The sequence below is a fragment of the Nilaparvata lugens genome, chromosome 14, assembly GCF_014356525.2.
Source record: "Nilaparvata lugens isolate BPH chromosome 14, ASM1435652v1, whole genome shotgun sequence".
Taxonomy (NCBI): Eukaryota; Metazoa; Arthropoda; class Insecta; order Hemiptera; family Delphacidae; genus Nilaparvata; species Nilaparvata lugens.
The window spans coordinates 16146831-16165597 of NC_052517.1; the positions used below are offsets into that span (position 1 = coordinate 16146831).

General features: G+C 35.9%; 1 protein-coding gene across 1 annotated transcript in view; it reads right to left on the bottom strand.

Annotated features, from left to right (window-relative positions):
- Nucleotides 1-18767, bottom strand: part of LOC111055288 (rap guanine nucleotide exchange factor 4) — a 384485-nt gene that overhangs the window by 19454 nt on the left and 346264 nt on the right. Inside the window, exons 7-13 of the mRNA XM_039440978.1 lie at nucleotides 16007-16305; nucleotides 11891-12128; nucleotides 10735-10918; nucleotides 5143-5291; nucleotides 4549-4693; nucleotides 2870-3040; nucleotides 765-953 (exon numbers count right to left, since the gene is read on the bottom strand). Of these exons, the coding sequence (XP_039296912.1) occupies nucleotides 765-953; nucleotides 2870-3040; nucleotides 4549-4693; nucleotides 5143-5291; nucleotides 10735-10918; nucleotides 11891-12128; nucleotides 16007-16305 (1375 nt within the window). The remainder of the gene's footprint in view (nucleotides 1-764; nucleotides 954-2869; nucleotides 3041-4548; nucleotides 4694-5142; nucleotides 5292-10734; nucleotides 10919-11890; nucleotides 12129-16006; nucleotides 16306-18767) is intronic.

Genomic DNA, 18767 nt, shown 5'->3' on the forward strand with positions numbered 1-18767 from the left:
ACTCCCCCTACCAAGAAAATTGTTGAAGTTTTTAAGCGAAAACTGCATTTGAGAGGTTTATTTTTATTATTAACTAGCCGTCAGGCTCGCTTCGCTTGCCATATCCGTCTAGCCAGGGAGCTCCGCCCCCGACTGGATCATCCAAGAATGAGATCAGCAGGCGAGCGAAGCGAGCCTGCATTTTTCATTCGAGCATTTTTATCATATGTTAGGACGATCCAGTCGGGGGTCCAGACCAAACGTCTGGCTAAACGGATATGGCGAGCGAAGCGAGCCTGACGGCTAGTAATATAATATTCCCAGTTTTTAGGCTCAGTAGTTTGGGCTGTGGTGTGATTTCAGTCTGTCGGGGCTTAGCCTTTTATAAGTATAGAGAAGATATATATAGATTGAATTCTTGTTTTTTTTCATTCGAATGCCAAGGTATTCGTGATACCATCCTAATCCCCACCCACCCGTTCGACACCTCCTACCCGCAGAAAAATTGTTGAAGTTTTTTATCGAAAACCACATTTTCGAGATGTTTATTTTTAATAATAATTATTTTTTTGGATTTGTGCATTTGAATACCAAGGTCATGATACTTAATACTTATTTCTGCACCCAAATTTTCTTTTCAAACACCACTCGGATGAGGGTTGGAGGGCGATCGCCTGATCCAACTTGATATTTTAAAATGTTCCTATTGCAAAATTGAAAACTTGTTAATCATAATGTAACTCATAGAATTTGATTTATGAATTAATTGGAATAAAAAAGGATATTGTTTAGTGAGCTCGGTAACCAGCTGCCTAGTAGGCATGTAGACGATGTGAGTGAGAAAGAAGTCGTCAAGACATGGATCGTTGACTGGCTCTCTCCCTCCGCTGGCAGCTCCCACCATCACTCGTGTTTCCAGCAAGTGCTCCAGCATCTTCTGCGGTGTACCTGCCACCACTAGGAATCTGCACATTCTGCAAAACAAACCAGACAATTATTGACTACAATAATCCATGATATAATGAAGAAAAGAAGACCGAGAATAAGGTGGGAGGATCAAGTATGAGATATGTCTTCAAAAAATGGGATGTAGAGGATTGATTGATTGAGTACTTTATTTATGTAGATTAGAATATATACTGGCTTATACACTTATATACAATAGCTTACAATACAGCAAAATTATAGATTAATTTACATAATATAGACTAAGAAAATAATTATTGAACTGTATATGATATGAAAAAACAATTTGTAATATAACAACTATAGATAATTATATTGTTATGCATCTACATAATTGGCGGAGCTTTGGACATATCAATGTCCATTCTTCGGAAAGAATATTATAAATATCCTCCCCACTAACTCTCTACCTATGGATGGAGACAAATGACTGAGGAGATAGAAATGTGGAGAGCTGTAGTTGAGGCGGCCAAAGCTCATATTGGGATGTAGCGCTGAAGAAGAGAAAAATAGAATTGGCTTACACATGTACAGGATAGGGAATTCACGATTGATGCATCATCACATCTGAACTACTAAACTGAATAACTCGAAATTTTGCATAAATATCCTGCATTTACCGAAGATGGACATAGGCTTTTTTTATCGCTATTAATCAGTTGATTCTAATTTATTGAAACAAATTTATTTGATTTGTGATTCAAATCTCTGATCGCGTAACTTTAAAAGCCTAACCGTAAAGGGTTTCCTCCGAGTGACTCCGTAGATTGGTTGGTATAAACTTATGAATTTATAGCGAGCGTTGTTGATAAATCATTTGCTGGTTGGAGATATTTCAAACCCATTTTCTGACATGATCAATTCTACTATAATTCTTTCTTATCTAATCAATGGGATTATGGGATTGCGACATTATTTATATTTATACTAGAATAAAGAATGTTGTTTTTTGTTCAAAAATAAGTGCGTAACTTTATTTCAACACACTTGACCGCCAAACTCTGTATGAAACGTTATATTTATAACTCTGTTGTAGTTCTGACACTGTGTTACTTGTAAATATTTGAAAAACACTTACTTTTATATTTATTCTAGACTAGCAGGTAACCCGTGCTCCGTCAGGGTCATTGCCAAACTGAAAACTTCAATCACTGAACTCTTGAAGAACTTCAAATAGGCCTATAACCATCCTCGGTAAACCAAGAATCAATATGAAAACTTTCTAGTTAATCACTCCAGTATATCAAACGTGATTGAGCGAATTCTTGAGTTATCTATCTCGAACGTGTGAAAGCCAATTCCTCCATTCATTATATTATTGATAGATAATTAATACTTGATGAGAAGTAAAGAATTGTGGTTGAGAGATAGAGGATGCATAAAAATTACCCCACCATTTCGCTCCATCAATTTAATATTGTCCAATGAACTTGTCTTGAATAAAGGTTCCAGAAATATTCGATGTTGAAACAAAATACTTTTTAATTTTGAATTGTTCAATAAAACCATAGAGAAACAATAGAGAAACAAAAGCATAGGTAGATATCTCATGGTATAGGGCGTTTATGTCGCAACTTTTACTGTTATCTCAAGCCGATTACTGTTGAATATTGTAGATTTTTACTGTTTTGTTGGGATGAGAGTGTAAGAACGGAACAATATGAGAGACTACCAGCATCACACAGTTTCACGGGAAAGAACTACGTGGACTATCAGCTTGAGATAACAGTAAAAGTTGCGACATAAACGTCCTATACCATGGGATATCCACTTATGCTATTGTTTCTCTATGATAAAACATTTTCATAATAAATCATGAAGGTAGCCTAGACTTGGAGAAACAGATTGAGCCGATTCTTAAACCCACTTGAACACAAAAATTTGATTAATAATTTGATAGAATTACAAAAAAATTCCAACTTACTTGGGTTGATTTCTGTTGTTATTCGGAATCCGTTCTAAAATAAGGACATCCTTCCCATGCTCCTTGAAGGTGACAGTATTGGCTTCCACGTCCCTCATGATCCTGTTGAAATTCTCCTTGTCCACTCTCAAGAAATGACAAATGTCCTCCCTTAAGATTATTGTCGCTGCTCTGGAAATAGGAATGAGAGATTGATTAAAGAAATGACTAAAGGTGCGTACAGATATACGCGCCGCTAACATGAGCAATTCACTTTTAATCAGCTGATTATACCTGTATTTTCACAGAAACGGTAAGATACAGATATATAGTTTGTGTAAAACAAGTTGAGACTTGGCCCTCCATCCTAAGAAGTTACAGGGTTGCCAAATCGTGTAAAATTGCAAATTTCCAATTCAACGTCAGAATTGGATGTAGAATATCATCCCCGATATCCAAGTAGTGCTAAAAAAGTTTCAGGGTTCAAAGATTAAAATGAGATTTTATTTTTATGATAAAATTGGAAACATCGCGAAGATTTGTTTTTCTTTTGAATATCACTTCTCTCAGAAACATGTAGCGTCGTAATGCGTAGTAATTTTATATCAAATGAACGGGAATAAATGAGACTGTCTCCTTTCTATTGGTGTCTGGATCATTTTTATCCGACCGATAGATATTTTTTAATTAATTATTATGTTCGTCAATGTCGAGACATTTCGAGAAGAAAACATGAAATTTTTGACATGCTGGAAACTTTTTTGTTTCGAAAGATAAGTTGGTGGTGAAAGAGAGGAAGTTTTTCAGAAATAACTATTTATTTATAACAGATTTCCTATCCCGTACATGTATAAGCCGATTCTTTCTTTCCATTATATCGTTTACTAGCAGGTAACCCATGCTCCGCTATGGTCTAGTTGAAAACTTGACAAACTGAAATTTGCCGTACGGTACTGGAATCTGGAAGAATTAAAAATAGGCCTATAACCATCCTTGGTGAATTGGGGATCTACATTCTTTGTGAAAAATATAAATAAATATTCAAAATCTCAAGTTAATCGGTTGAGTAGTTGAGACGTAATGATGCGTCATTCGTTATTTTCCTATCCCGTACATGGATAAGCCAATAATTCTTCCATTTTTATTACACTATTTCCTATTAATTATATTATAGAAGATAAGTAGGCTAGTTGTTCTCTCTTTTTTCACCAGAAAAAGGTTGAAATTGTAGCTCCTTCATGGAGTCCAAGCTTTCTCTATAGTGAGGTCCACGTTATAATGGCAGTGTTTGATTAGCAATGGTATTGCTATCCTTGTCTATCATTCAACAAAGCGGATAGCGCTATCTCTTTCTCGCTTTGCTCTGTTGCCAGATCGGCATTTAACAATGTAGAATAATTAATTAATTAACAAAATATTTCTTCTTAATTATGAAAATTATTGAAAAATATAGTTTCTTGGTCAATAAAATATAATTGATTATTTTAAAAGAGAATGAACAGTTGATATTACATTAATAAACCTGTATCACCTACCTTGTATAGAAGGCATTGACAAGATAGTGAGGATCGGCAACGTTGTTCTCTTATCTTTCTCCACTGTCATTATAATGTGGATTTCACTATAGTGACTGGATCTATGATTAGTGAAAATTATAAAAATCCTTATAATTGATTAGAAACATTAAAGTCATGACATACCTTGGCGTATCATTAATTAAGGCTAGTTTCCCGAAGTCCTCCCCTTCTGATATAACATCCACGTTGCCTTTCGAATGTGTAACAACGTCCACAGAACCCTTCAAAATAATGTACCACGACCTTCCTTCGTCTCCTTGTTGGAATACTGCAAAAGAGAATTGGGATGAAATCAGATTTTCCAAAATAGAATTCAAATACAATAAATATTCGTATATGTACATTTTTCTGGGGAATCTCTCACTGGAAGGTCCAACCAAAGAGAATAAAATACTTTGCAGTTTCTAATTTACTATGATCCTACCTAGTCTGAAAGCATATTGAATCCTATTTAATGGTATTTTTATTCATTTTTCATTTTATATTGTATTCTACTTTTTTCTTTTATAACTATTTTGTCATTGTTTTTGTCGCAGTTTTTGATACAAATGGAGATTTGATTTGATCCGATTTGAAATGTGATGCGAGGAGGAGGAGGAGGAGGAGGAGGAGGAGGAGGAGGAGGAGGAGGAGGAGAAGGAGGATAAGGATGAGGAGGAGAGGAAGGAGGAACAGAAGAAGAAAAACAAATGAGAAGGTAGAGAATAGTATACTTACGAACACTTCCTGATTTGTTATTATGCGCTTCAAACATAACCACGCTGGCTAATTCTCTTTTGACGGAATTTGAAAAATGAAGTAAAGGCTTCAGCTGCATTAATTCATCGTAGATTGTCTCCAGCTCTTCAGCAGTCCTATCATGACTCCTGGAATGAAAAACACAATTTCAATAAGTAAAGATATTCCAAGTGAAATAGCCAATCTGTTCCTAAAACTTCAAATTGCTCTTGAGGACTGCCTCTCAATAAGTTCTTCTTCTTCTTTTGGTACCTATCCGTTCCGGATGTTGGCAACCGTTCTGGCTATGATGATCAATAAGTTAAGAAATTGAAAACCTTTCTCTTTCGAATAAATCTATGTATAGAGGGATTCAAGTTCTAGTATCAGCACTCAATTAACATTAGCTTGCTGTCCTTGTCTGTCATTAGACTAAGCAGCTAGCTTATCCTCTTCAAACTCTGCACCGTTGCCAAATATTTAGTTGGCTACGAAAAGATATTATGACATTGACTATTATTATCAAAGTTTATCTTGATGTTCAAAGTTTATTGAATCATGAAAAGATATAATCTTAGTAAATACTAATTCACCATCGACAAGAATCAACAATAAAATTGATATGCCAGATTAGATGATAATCACAATGACGTTGATCACAGTTTTCTAATAAAGAAGGCGGCGGAAATGGAAAACGAACAACATTGCTGTCCTGTTATTTTCACTAACTTTATAACGTGAATTTTGGCTCTAGCCTTTAAACAGCTGAAGTCAGAAAATTGGCTTCCCAAAACGGGGCATAGTCGTAGTCCACATTCAAGTTAAAAAAAACAAAAAAAAAAAATTCGAAAAAACTAAAAGATTGAACACAAAATAGAATAAAGAGAAAATAGTGTAAAGTTTCAGATATTTTGAATTATCTAGGAATTTTCACTTCGTCAAGGAAAAACTTTTCTAATTATAGAAATGAGAAAATATTTATTTGTGCAACTAGTGCGCAAAGTGACAGTTTGCTGCACCAAAAGAAACGTTTACTGGAATGGTTTTATGAGTGCAGCAAACGAACTTTGTGCACGTATTTCACATTAAATTTTCCTACAGTTACCATTGAATATGAAAAGTGGGTAATTATGGGTAAAATTCCCTGAAATCCATCAAATGTTCTTCTGTGTAATTTTATTATTAATAGAAACCTTAATTTATTTAAAATTGAATTATTATGATTAGTAATTCAATTGAAAATTTATGTGACTGTTTAAAGGGGGTTTATGTTATGTAAGCATTGAAATGACTATAATCAAGGCACATAATGACAAGACAACGCTGTTCTCCACTGCCTTTATAACGTGGGCCTCACTATGAGTGATACCAACTTAATTTTGATTTTCCTGCACTGATGCTCCATATAACCTACTAACTATTTTGCGTTGTCATGCTGCAAATCTGGAGTACGCAAGTACTCACTTTGCGCACGAGTGCGGAAAAGTGATTCTTTGCGGCCTGCAATCAGTGCACAAATGGTCACTTTTCAAGGTATCTGTAGGAAAAGCCAATAATTCTTCCATTTTTATTACACTATTTCCTATTAATTATATTATAGAAGATAAGTAGGCTATTGTTCTCTCTTTTTTCACCAGAAAAAGGTTGAAACTGTAGCTCCTTCATGGAGTCCAAGCTTTCTCTATAGTGAGGTCCACGTTATAATGGCAGTGTTTGATTAGCAATGGTATTGCTATCCTTGTCTATCATTCAACAAAGCGGATAGCGCTATCTCTTTCTCGCTTTGCTCTGTTGCCAGATCGGCATTTAACAATGTAGAATAAATAATTAATTAACAAAATATTTCTTCTCAATTATGAAAATTCATTATTAAATTATTGAAAAATATAATTTCTTGGTCAATAAAATATAATTGATTATCTTAAACGAGAATGAACAGTTGATATTACATTAATAAACCTGTATCTCCTACCTTGTATAGAAGGCATTGACAAGATAGTGTGGATCGGCAACGTTGTTCTCTTATCTTTCTCCACTGTCATTATAATGTGGATTTCACTATAGTGACTGGATCTATGATTAGTGAAAAGTATAAAAATCCTCATAATTGATTAGAATTATTAAAATCATGACATACCTTGGCGTATCATTAATTAAGGCTAGTTTCCCGAAGTCCTCCCCTTCTGATATAACATCCACGTTGCCTTTCGAATGTGTAACAACGTCCACAGAACCCTTCAAAATAATGTACCACGATCTTCCTTCGTCTCCTTGTTGGAATACTGCAGAAGAGAATTGGGATGAAATCAGATTTTTCAAAATTAAGTTCAAAAACATCAAATAAAAATATTCGTATATATACAGGGTGTCCCACGAAAGGTGTAACAGCCAAAGACCATGGATTTAACATTGAATTTGCAACACAAAATGTCCAGTGAAATTTTCTTATATCGACCTTAGTTTTCGAGATATATCAATTTTTCGATATTTTTGAAAAAAGTTGATAACTAGGAAACTATTAGTCAAAATCGAATTCTGAGATATGGTTGGGAAGAGAAAGAAATTTTTTATTTCTAATTTTAAATCTGCTCTTTTCTATCAATTCATAAGCTACACCTTTCCTTATTCATAACCCACTCAAATCTTAAAAACGCACCCTAAATCCCCATAATGTCCCCTGAATCTGTTTCCTTTTTCTCTATATCCGTCTGCACCACGTTATCTGTGGTCTCTACAATTGACTCTCTGTGCGTACTCTGTGGTCACACAACCATTGAATTTCAAACTGCAGTCTGCTTGGTTGAGAAGGGAACTAAGTTCCCGAAATTTCCCCCATTTCTAATGTAAGTTTTTAAGTGTTTTCAATCTATTTATGTCTTATGTCTCCTGTTTTAATTCATATATAATATATATATATATTATAATTATATTATTATTATTATCTATATATATATAATATATATAACATTTTTCTGGGGAATCTCTCACTGGAAGGTCCTACCAAATAGAATTAATCATTTTATGATGTTGAGATTCACTTCAAACTGTCAAAATTCCTAAATAAGGAGCATCAATGTTATCTGTGAGAGACTTTGCAGTTTCTCATTTACTAATGATCCTACCTAATCTGAAAGCATAATCGAATCCTATTGATAGTATTTTTATTCATTTTTAATTTTATATTGTATTCTACTTTTTTTCTTTTATAACTATTTTTGTTATTGGTTTTATTGACATTGTTTTTGTCAAAGTTTCTGAGACAAATGAAGATTTGATTTGATTCGATTTGAAATGTGATGCGAGGAGGAGGAGGAGAAGGAGGATAAGGATGAGGAGGAGAGGAAGGAGGAACAGAGAAGAAAAACAAATGAGAAGGTAGAGAATAGTGTACTTACGAACACTTCCTGATTTGTTATTATGTGCTTCAAACATAACCACGCTGGCTAATTCTCTTTTGACGGAATTGAAAAATGAAGTAAAGGCTTCAGCTGCATTAATTCATCGTAGATTGTCTCCAGCTCTTCAGCAGTCCTATCATGACTCCTGGAATGAAAAACACAATTTCAATAAGTAAAGATATTCCAAGTGAAATAGCCAATCTGTTCCTAAAACTTCAAATTGCTCTTGAGGACTGCCTCTCAATAAGTTCTTCTTCTTCTTTTAATACCTATCCGTTCCAGATGTTGGCAACCATTCTGGCTATGATGATCAATAAGTTAAGAAATTGAAAACCTTTCTCTCTTGAATAGATTTATGTATAGAGTTTTAGACTTATGTAGGATTCAAGTTTTAGAATCAGCACTCAATTAACATTGGCTTGCTGTCCTTGTCTGTCATTAGACTAAGCAGCTAGCTTATCCTCTTCAAACTCTGCACTGTTGCCAAATATTCAGTTGGCTACGAAAAAATATAATGACATTGACTATTATTATCGAAGTTTATCTTGATGTTCAAAGTTTATTGAATCATGAAAAGATATAATCTTAGTGAATACTAATTTACCATCGACAAGAATCAACAATAAAATTGATATGCCAGATTGGATAATATATATCACAATGACGTTGATCACAGTTTTCTAATAAAGAAGGCGGCGGAAATGGAAAACGAACAACATTGCTGTCCTGTTATTTTCACTAACTTTATAACGTGAATTTTAAGGCTCTAGCCTTTAAACAGCTGAAGTCAGAAAATTGGCTTCCCAAAACGAGGCGTAGTCGTAGTCCACATTCAAGTTAAAAAAACTAAGAAAAAAATCAAAAAAACTAAAAGATTGAACACAAAATAGAATAAAGAGGAAATAGTGTAAAGTTTCAGATATTTTGAATTATCTAGGAATTTTCACTTCCTCAAGGAAAAATTTCTAATTATAGAAATGAGAAAATAGTTATTTGTGCAACTAGTGCGCAAAGTGACAGTTTGCTGCACCAAAAGAAACGTTTACTGGAATGGTTTCTGAGTGCAGCAAACGAGCTTTGCGCACGTATTTCACATTAAATTTTTCCTACAGTTACCATTGAATATGAAAAGTGGGTAATTATGGGTAAAATTCCCTGAAATCATCAAATGTTCTTCTGTGTAATTTTATTATTAATAAAAACCTTAATTAATTTAAAATTGAATAATAATAATTGAATTATAATGATTAGTAATTCAATTGAAAATTTATGTGACTGCTAGAAGGGATTTTATGTTATGTAAGCATTGAAATGACTATAATCAAGGCACATAATGACAAGACAACGCTGTTCTCCACTGCCATTATAACGTGGGCCTCACTATGATTGATACCAACTTAATTTTGATTTTCCTGCACTGATGCTCCATATAACCTACTAACTATTTTGCGTTGTCATGCTGCAAATCTGGAGTACGCAAAGTACTCACTTTGCGCACGAGTGCGGAAAAGTGATTCTTTGCGGCCTGCAATCAGTGCAGAAATGGTCACTTTTCAAGGTATCTGTAGGAAAAGAAGATTTATTTTGCTGCAAGTGTTTACTGCGACTACGCCCTGTTTTGAAAAGCCAAATTTTCTGACTCCAGCTGTTCAAAGTCCAGAACTTAGCTAAATCCCGAGCTCGGGAACCGACCTCGGTTATCGTCGAGAATCTGTGGTATGATATTGAGTACAGAATCGGAAGCTCTATCGAGTAATTCCACTTTACTATCATAATATTGATTTCATTCTACTAAGAATAGAATCTCATAGTGAGGTAGGAATCTTATAATGACAGTGTAGGAGAATAGAATAACAGCATTGCCGATTCTCTGCCTTGTCACTGCCTACTATGGATAATAACTAATACTGGTATATATAATGTAATATTGACTGTTTATTCTTATTGAAAATAATTTATTTTATTATATTCGTGAAGGAAATATTTTTTCAATGATTTAGTCATCGATTTTTAAATTTGAGATTGTATATTTTGTTAGTTAATTATATTTCACATCGTTCAAAACAAATCTGGCACCGTTGCAGAGGTAGAAGAGGATAGCTCTATCTGCTTTGTCAAATGATAGACAAGGATAGCACACCAATGTTGATCAAATACTGCCATTATAACGTCGACCTCAGTATAGTTCACTCACGGTTTTCTCAGTATCATCCTGAGCACGGCATCGGGTGCTCTATGAACCAGCTCGACTATACTCTCCTCCAGGTGTTCCTCGGCTTCAGCCACATCCTGGGCTGTGGGGATCGTCGTGGAGCCCTCCCGGTCTTGGAAGAAGTTGTACAGCAGACATTTGTCCTTGAAGGCGTGGTCCGTTGTTGCTGGAAAACACGAAAAATAGCCTCATTAGTCAGTTTTCAATTTTTTGAACTAACACTAATTATGCAAAATATATCATCACCTATTTGAAATTAACAGATTGTATTGATAACAAAATTATTATAGTTTTTCCTCCCCTATTTCTCCTTCTTCTCCTCATTCATCCACACTCTCCTTACTTCTCCTTCACATCGTTATTTTTCTCCTTCTCCTGCTTCTTTCTTTTCTCCACCTCCTCCTCCTATTGGAACCTCTACAGCCTCTCATGGGAGCGGTTAGCCTACCGGATTGGGGACCAAGCCTCATCATCATCATCATCATCAACCTCTCTTTCATTATCATCAATCTCTTTCCTCGTCATCCACCTCCTCCTCCTCCTTTATCTCAACCACCTCCTCCTCCTCCACCTTCACCTCAACCTTCTTCTACTCATCGTCTCCCTCCACCTTCTCCTCATCCTACTTCGCTCACCTCTTCTCCTCTTCCTCCTCCTCCTTCAAAACACCAAACTCCTCATTCTCATTCTTCTCCCTCTCAACTCCTCCCCTCCTCACTCATCATCACTTCCTTGAATGGAGCGCAAAGCGCGGAGGCTGCTATTCTACACTAATAAGGGTGCCAAGCGCGAAGCGCCAGTTATTAATATCTTAACCTGATGGTACAGCTACTGACCATGCTATATATGACGCCTTCTTTCAGCAGAAACACTGGCTTTCCCTCTCCTTCTCCTCCCTCTCTTCATTCTACTTCACCAGATTAATCCTTCTCCTCCTTCTTCTTCTCCTCTTCTATACCTGTCCTTTATCTGTTTTACTTTGAAAACCAAATTTCATTCTACCTACTCACCATGTGAAATGACTTTCATTCAACCTACTCACCATGTGAAATGACTTTCATTCAACCTACTCACCATGTGAAATGACTTTCATTCAACCTACTCACCATGTGAAATGACTTTCATTCAACCTACTCACCATGTGAAATGACACCTTCCTCGAGGAGAGCCTGCCACATGCCAGTAGCCAGCTGCCTGCTGTCCACCTGCACCGGAGCCAGACCCATGAGCCAGTCCACCAGTTCACTGCCACTCGCGCATCTCCGCACCACCAGACGCCCTCCAACCGACTTCCTGTCCCTCAGGATGCCTGACGCGTCGTTCAGCAGCAGAGCCCTCAGCACCCAGCCGGCCCGTGCCATCGCCATGCTGGGCGCCTGCTCACACAACAATTGAACAAATAATTATTATTTAACGAAAATCCTAAATAAATACTGCAAATCACCCCGAAGACCTCTGCTACTGCAGACATTGACAACAGGGTTAACAGCTGGATGGAATTTCGATGAGAAGTACTATCCAAAAATTAGTTGCCAGCCTGGGAATCGAACCCGGTACCTCCCAATTGCCAGTCAGGAATGCTTACCCTTACACCAAACTGACAATCTCTGGATAGCAGCGCTCATTTTATACAAAGCCATAGCGGCCAACCAGTTACAGATGGAATTAAATAGAGAATGCATTTATTCAAATGCTAATTTTTGGATAGTAGTTCTCATCGAATTTCCATCTAGCTGTTAACCCTGTTGTCAATGTCTGTAGCAGAGGTCTTCGGGGTGATTTGCAGCACTTATTTAGGATTTTCGTTAAATAATAATTATATATTTATTAGCATTTGAATAAATGCATTCTCTATTTAATTCCATCTGTAATTGAGCAAATTATATGGGATAAGTTAATTCATTCAATTCTATTATATTAAGCGAGCAATTTCTGTATCTATATATCTGGTATTTTTATATCTGGCTATTCTTATATCTGGTTATTTTTATATCTAGTTATTTTTATATCTGGTTATTCCTATATCTGGCTATTTTCATATATGGTTATTTATGTTCTACAGATCTCGAAAACGGCTCTAACGATTTTCACGAAATTTGGAGCATAATAGGTTTATGATATAAAGATTCGATTGCACTAGGTCTCATTCTTTGGAAAATACCCTGAATGACATTTGAAGTATAATTCATCCTTGGAAAACAGATGATAATTTCGTCGTCTATCGATATCAGAAGATGCGTGTGCCTCTGTGGGAGAGAGACAGAATTATTTCCAGCTGTGTAATCGTAATCAATCAGCAAGAAATTTTATCTTGCTAGACAATTTTCAATCGATTCGATCAACATAATCTGATTTGTTGACATGACATGATAATCCTCCTGAACTGGAGTATATCATAATTTCCAAGTTGATCATTATTTGACAATTCCAAGTGATTAGTGGGTGTTATTTTGTTATTCAATTTGGTTTGTAAACAATCCAAATTAGAACTTTTCTGTTTTCAAATGATTGAACAGAAAATGGAACCTGAATTCAAGTGTATGAAACATAACCTACTTTTGGACCATTTATAGTGTATAAATCGAAATTCGGAGGAGAAACAGTTTTGGGCTGTGCCTGTTTGTCCTTCCCCAATCATTTTGAAAAATTGTGGTCTGTTAATCAATAAATGAATAACGAGCGAAGCTCGGTGCACCGAGCTGGGATAAGTTACTAATTCATCCAATAAAACTAATCGAACAAGTTATTTAGAGTCAAGTCATATGTCTGGGAACCCTTCAATAAGCTGGAGACTGTTGTAGATATAATACTGCAACTTCCAGGAAAAGTTATTGGTCAAATACTCCACCTTTTAACGTACAACTGGATTTCAACCTCTCATAAGGGGGTGGCTTAGGGTTTGTGGTTAAAATTTTTAGAAATTTATACAATACAAGTAATATATAAAAGCGAAATGGCACTCACTCACTGACTGACTCACTCACTCACTCGCAGAACTAAGAATCTACCGGACCAAAAACGTTCAAATTTGGTAGCTGAGTTGGCCCTTTAGAGGCGCACTAAGAACGGATTTGGAAAAATTTCCAAAGATTCGCCCAAAATCTGCGTTTTTTCAACGTTTTCTCAGCTCTATCAAGAACAAGTGAACAGAAAATGTTCAAATTTACTACAGTAGCTCAGCTGGGGTGTAATAATGTTGTGTTAGAAGGATTTTGCAATAATGTCAAAGATACGCCCAAAATCTGTGTTTTTCCCGTGGGTTTTTGCGCTTTCTCAGCTTTATCGAGAACAAATAAACAGAAAATGTTCAAATTTACTACAGTAGCTCAGCTGGGGTGTAATAATGTTGTGTTTGAAGGTATTTGAAATAACGTCAAAGATACGCCCAAAATCAGCGGTTTTTTGCGTTTTCTCAGTTCTTTCATCAAGATAGAAAATGTTCAAACTTTCAAATTTGGTACAGAGGTTTAGCTAGGGTCTAAAAATTTTGTGATGAGGTGACTTAAATATTCCATCAAAGATACGCCCAAAATCAGCGTTTTCTCAGCTTTTCTGCGTTTTCTCAGTACTTTGACTTTCTGATGGAATGAAGCATGCTCAAATGAAAAATGCAGGCGAGCGAAGCGAGCCCGCTGATCTCGTTCTTGGACGATCCAGTTGGTGGTCCAGGGGGCGGAGCTCCCTGGCCAGACGGATATGGCGAGCGAAGCGAGCCCGATGGCTAGTACAAGTATAAACTAAAACTTCTAACAGCTGCCATTTTGGATACAAGCATCATAGAACTTTCTTATTGATGTCATCTTCATTGTTCTAAAAATGTCTTTAGAATGATGTAAATTCTAAATGAATAATGTAAAATTCTTTTAGAATGATGTAATTTCACACAGTGGGTGAAATTCCATCTTCTCCATCTTCTACATTAAAAATATTTTTATTTGCAACCCATAAGTCACCTCCTTATGAGGGGTTGAAATTCAGTTGTAAGTCGAAAGGTGGAGTATTCTACCAATAACTTATCCTGAAAGTTACAGTATTATATCTACAACAGTATCCAACTTATTGAAGGGTTTCCATACAAATGACCATAGAGAAACAATAGCATAAGTAGATATCCCATGGTATAGGTTGTTTATGTCGTAACTCTTCTGTTATCTCAAGCCGATAGTCCAGGTATAGTTCTTTCCCATGAAGCTATGTGACGCTGGCAGTCTCTCATATTGTGTCGTTCATATATTCTCACCCCAACAAAACAGTAAAAATCTACAATAATCGACAGTAATCGGCTTGAGATAACAGTAAAAGTTGCGACATAAACGCCCTATACCATGGGATATCTACTTACGCTATTGTTTCTCTATGATATGACTCACTCTATATAGAATAAGTTATTGATAAGTAAACTTATTGAGGATGTCTGAGGCGTCATTAAGGAGGAGAGCCCTCCGCACCCAGACATCTCCATGCTGGGCACCTGGTTACACAAAAATAGTCAATATGAAATAAACCAAATATCTAATTCAATATGAATAATTCAGTTGTAGCTCTTTATGTCAGCTACGTCTCTCAAAACAAGGAATTTCAAGCAACGCTACGACCAAAATGACCTTTACCACTCCACTCCAGCCGGAACCGACAGTTCAACGAGCCCATCCGATAACACAGTACCACTGTATTCATGGGGACATAATAATTATAGTTATTGTTAGTTTGATGATTTTTTTTTAACATCTTTATTGCCCATAAAAACAAAATACAAAATAAAAACTTACAAAGAAATATTCTAGATTATAATATTATGCTATTTTACAAATAAATTGAAATTACAAATAATTAGAATTGAATCTTCATTTAATAATTATCATCTATAATATTATAAACAAGGATACCATTCCGTGATTATTTCTAATTAAATAAATTAATATTTTCTTGATTTTATGTATGTATTTTAGTTTACTGCAGTAGCTTATATCAATTTTTTGTGAAGCTTTTTTGTATTTTGTTTTAGGTGAATAAATAAATTTATCCATTCATTCATCCTTTTCCTCAATATAATAAGTATATTATAATTGTCATTATTTCTAATTAAATAAATTAATTAACATTTCCTTAATTTTCATGTATGTATTTTAGTTTGGTGCAGTAGCTTATATTTATTTTTGTAAAGCTTTTTTGTATTGTTTTGTGGCATATAAAAGGATTCATTCTATCATCCATTCCAAACATCCAAAAAATGATGTTAAAATCTTGCACTAACCTCAGTTATAGGATCGGCAGGATTGGCCGTTTCTGGACTGTTCGCCCTCCTCACTGAGGAGGCAGCTGTCGAGTGGTTGGGATGTGATTGGTGAGGAGGAGAATGTCCGCCTCCTCCACCACCTACTCCTCTTCCTCCTCCTCCTCCTTCCACTCCTCTACAGTTGGGAGGAGAAGGAGGTGATTTGCTGTTAGCGGTAACTGTCACTGAGGAGGAGTTGTGAGGAGGCTTGGAGGAGGAGATGTGACTGGAAGCCAGAGCTGAGGAGGTGGTGATGGTTGTCACTACTGGTCTCATACCTGAAACAAAAAAATAGAAAATATTAATCTTTGAAATGAATATTTCTTTATGAATTCCCCAGACATCCAATAGTACAATAGAACTCCAATCATCCGAATTGCTTCCATGGTGAGGATCACGTTATAATGACAGTGGAGTGGAAACAGCAATTTTTTCAACTGGATTTCCTCTCTATCCTATACTATTAAACGAGCAACTTCTGTTTAAATGTTTAGATTTTTGGATGTTTAGATGTCTAGATGTTTAGATGTTTGTATTTCACCGGATCTCGAGAACGGCTCTAACGATTCTCACTAAATTCAGAACATAGTAGGTTTATAGTATAAAGATTCGATTGCACTAGGTCTCATCCCTGAGGAAACTCGCTGAAGGACATTAAAAGGATAATTATTATTCATCCTTGGAAAAACAGATGATAATAAATATTTCGTCATCTGTTGGTGATAGAAGTGAGTGAGCGAGTTCTACGGCTTCGTTTACGGAGGTAGTAGTTCATGTGTGTGGGACTGTGTCAAAATTATGACTCAGCTGTTGAACTTTTGTAATCATTCAATCAGGTACTTAGTGCCGGTTGCAAAAAAGCCAGGATATTTTCAATCCTGATTTATTCCAGTTGATCCATCTTTTTGAAATGGTCTTCTCTGATTTGGTTCAAGTAAAGTAAATCAGGATTAAAATTTGACCGGTTTTTGTGCAACTGGGCCTTTGTGAGGGAAATTTTCGCATTCTTCTGGGAATTAATCTCAATTCACTGTGATTAGATAGAACATTTCTGTATGAATGTTATTACAATTTATTCTTTCGTAATAAATTTTTTATGCTTTTGTACTCCAGACCGAAGCTCGGTCCCCGATATTAGATAATATTGGTTCTGGATAACAGACTGGATTCGATAGTTCTGGGGAACTGATTAAATTGAGAGAATATCAATAAAATGCAGGTCTGAACATTGGAAGAAAATGAGGAATTTCTACAATATAATATCAGTGCGAACTGAAAACTCAGATACCAGAACTGAGTCAGCAAGGTTACTTAATATTATTTATTTTATTCATTTCGAAATCGAAGCAACAGGTTAATCCCAAACATGCTGCCTCAACATCACAATAAGACAATTCATATTCAAAACAAAATTTACCAAACTAACATTAGAAAAAGTACCTACTTAAAAAGAAACTACTTGAGAGAAAACAACTTGGAAAAAAGTATAAATGATATTAAAAAGTAGAAGTGAATGAAAGAAAAGTTGAAAATATACATAAAATGATGGGACCGCGACAAACTGGGCTGGTGACAAAGTGGGCCGACGACAAATTGGGCATGCATTGCCAAACTTGCACTCTGAGGAATGCAGCCCAGTTTGTCGGCGTGCAACTTTGGCGGTAGCCCACTTTGTCATCAGCCCAGTTTGTCATCGTCCCGAAATGATGATGTGAGATGATAACAGCTTGAATGAGAAGATGAGGATGATGATAATTATGATTAGAGTGGTGTGGCCTTAACCGGTTCAGGACGCAGGTGGGAAGGTGTGCTGAGCTGATGACAGCATGGGGATACACCTCTGATCCTCTGTGCCAATGTGAACAAATTCAATCAATGAATCACCTGATATCTGAGTGTCCACAACACTCCTATCATGAAGGGCTGACACAAGTTCATGATGCTGGAGAAGAGGCATGTTGTCAGTGGCTCCACAACTTACTAGATTCTATTAGTATTTAACGTGTAATAGTATATTTCGCACCTAGGGACGAAAATGAGACTTTTCTGGCTCGAAATCGGTTTTCAAGTCCAAGGCCGTGGGCCGAGGACTAGAAAAGATTGATAGCCGGAGATACATTATTGCCCATGGTGAGAACGTTCTTTTTCGCGACACAGAAAAATAAACAATATAAATATGAGAATAATTTATTGTTTATTAGGCACTTCCGAAAGCAAAACAGGAAGGTCATAGCTCTAGCAAATCTGAGGTACCGGTAATCTGAATATCAGGAAATTGTCCAAGTATTTTTATTTTTTATTCTGATTTGTCTAAATAACCTAAAAGATTATGTTCAATTATGTAAGAGGTTGAGTTTATACTTTTTATTCTTCCAAATGACTATAAGCATAAACTGATTCCGTTTCATAAACCATTTTGTAAACACGTCACATCAAATCAGAATCAGCTGACTTCAAGTTATTTTACAGCCCTAGGGCCGTAAACTTTTACCGGCCTGGTCAGAGAACAATCATTTTCGGCCTCCATATGACGCACGAAAACCAGCTCATTACATCCAAGTGGGGCGAAAAATTATCTTCTTAACCTATAATGCATATGCAAAATATATATTATTATTTATTATTATGATGATGGTGATGGTGAGTGACAATGAGAAACTATGACAATAGAGGGAAAATTAGGAGGCTAACACAAAGTAAGTGTAAAAACTGTGTCAGTGCATTTTCATTTCCAGTTATT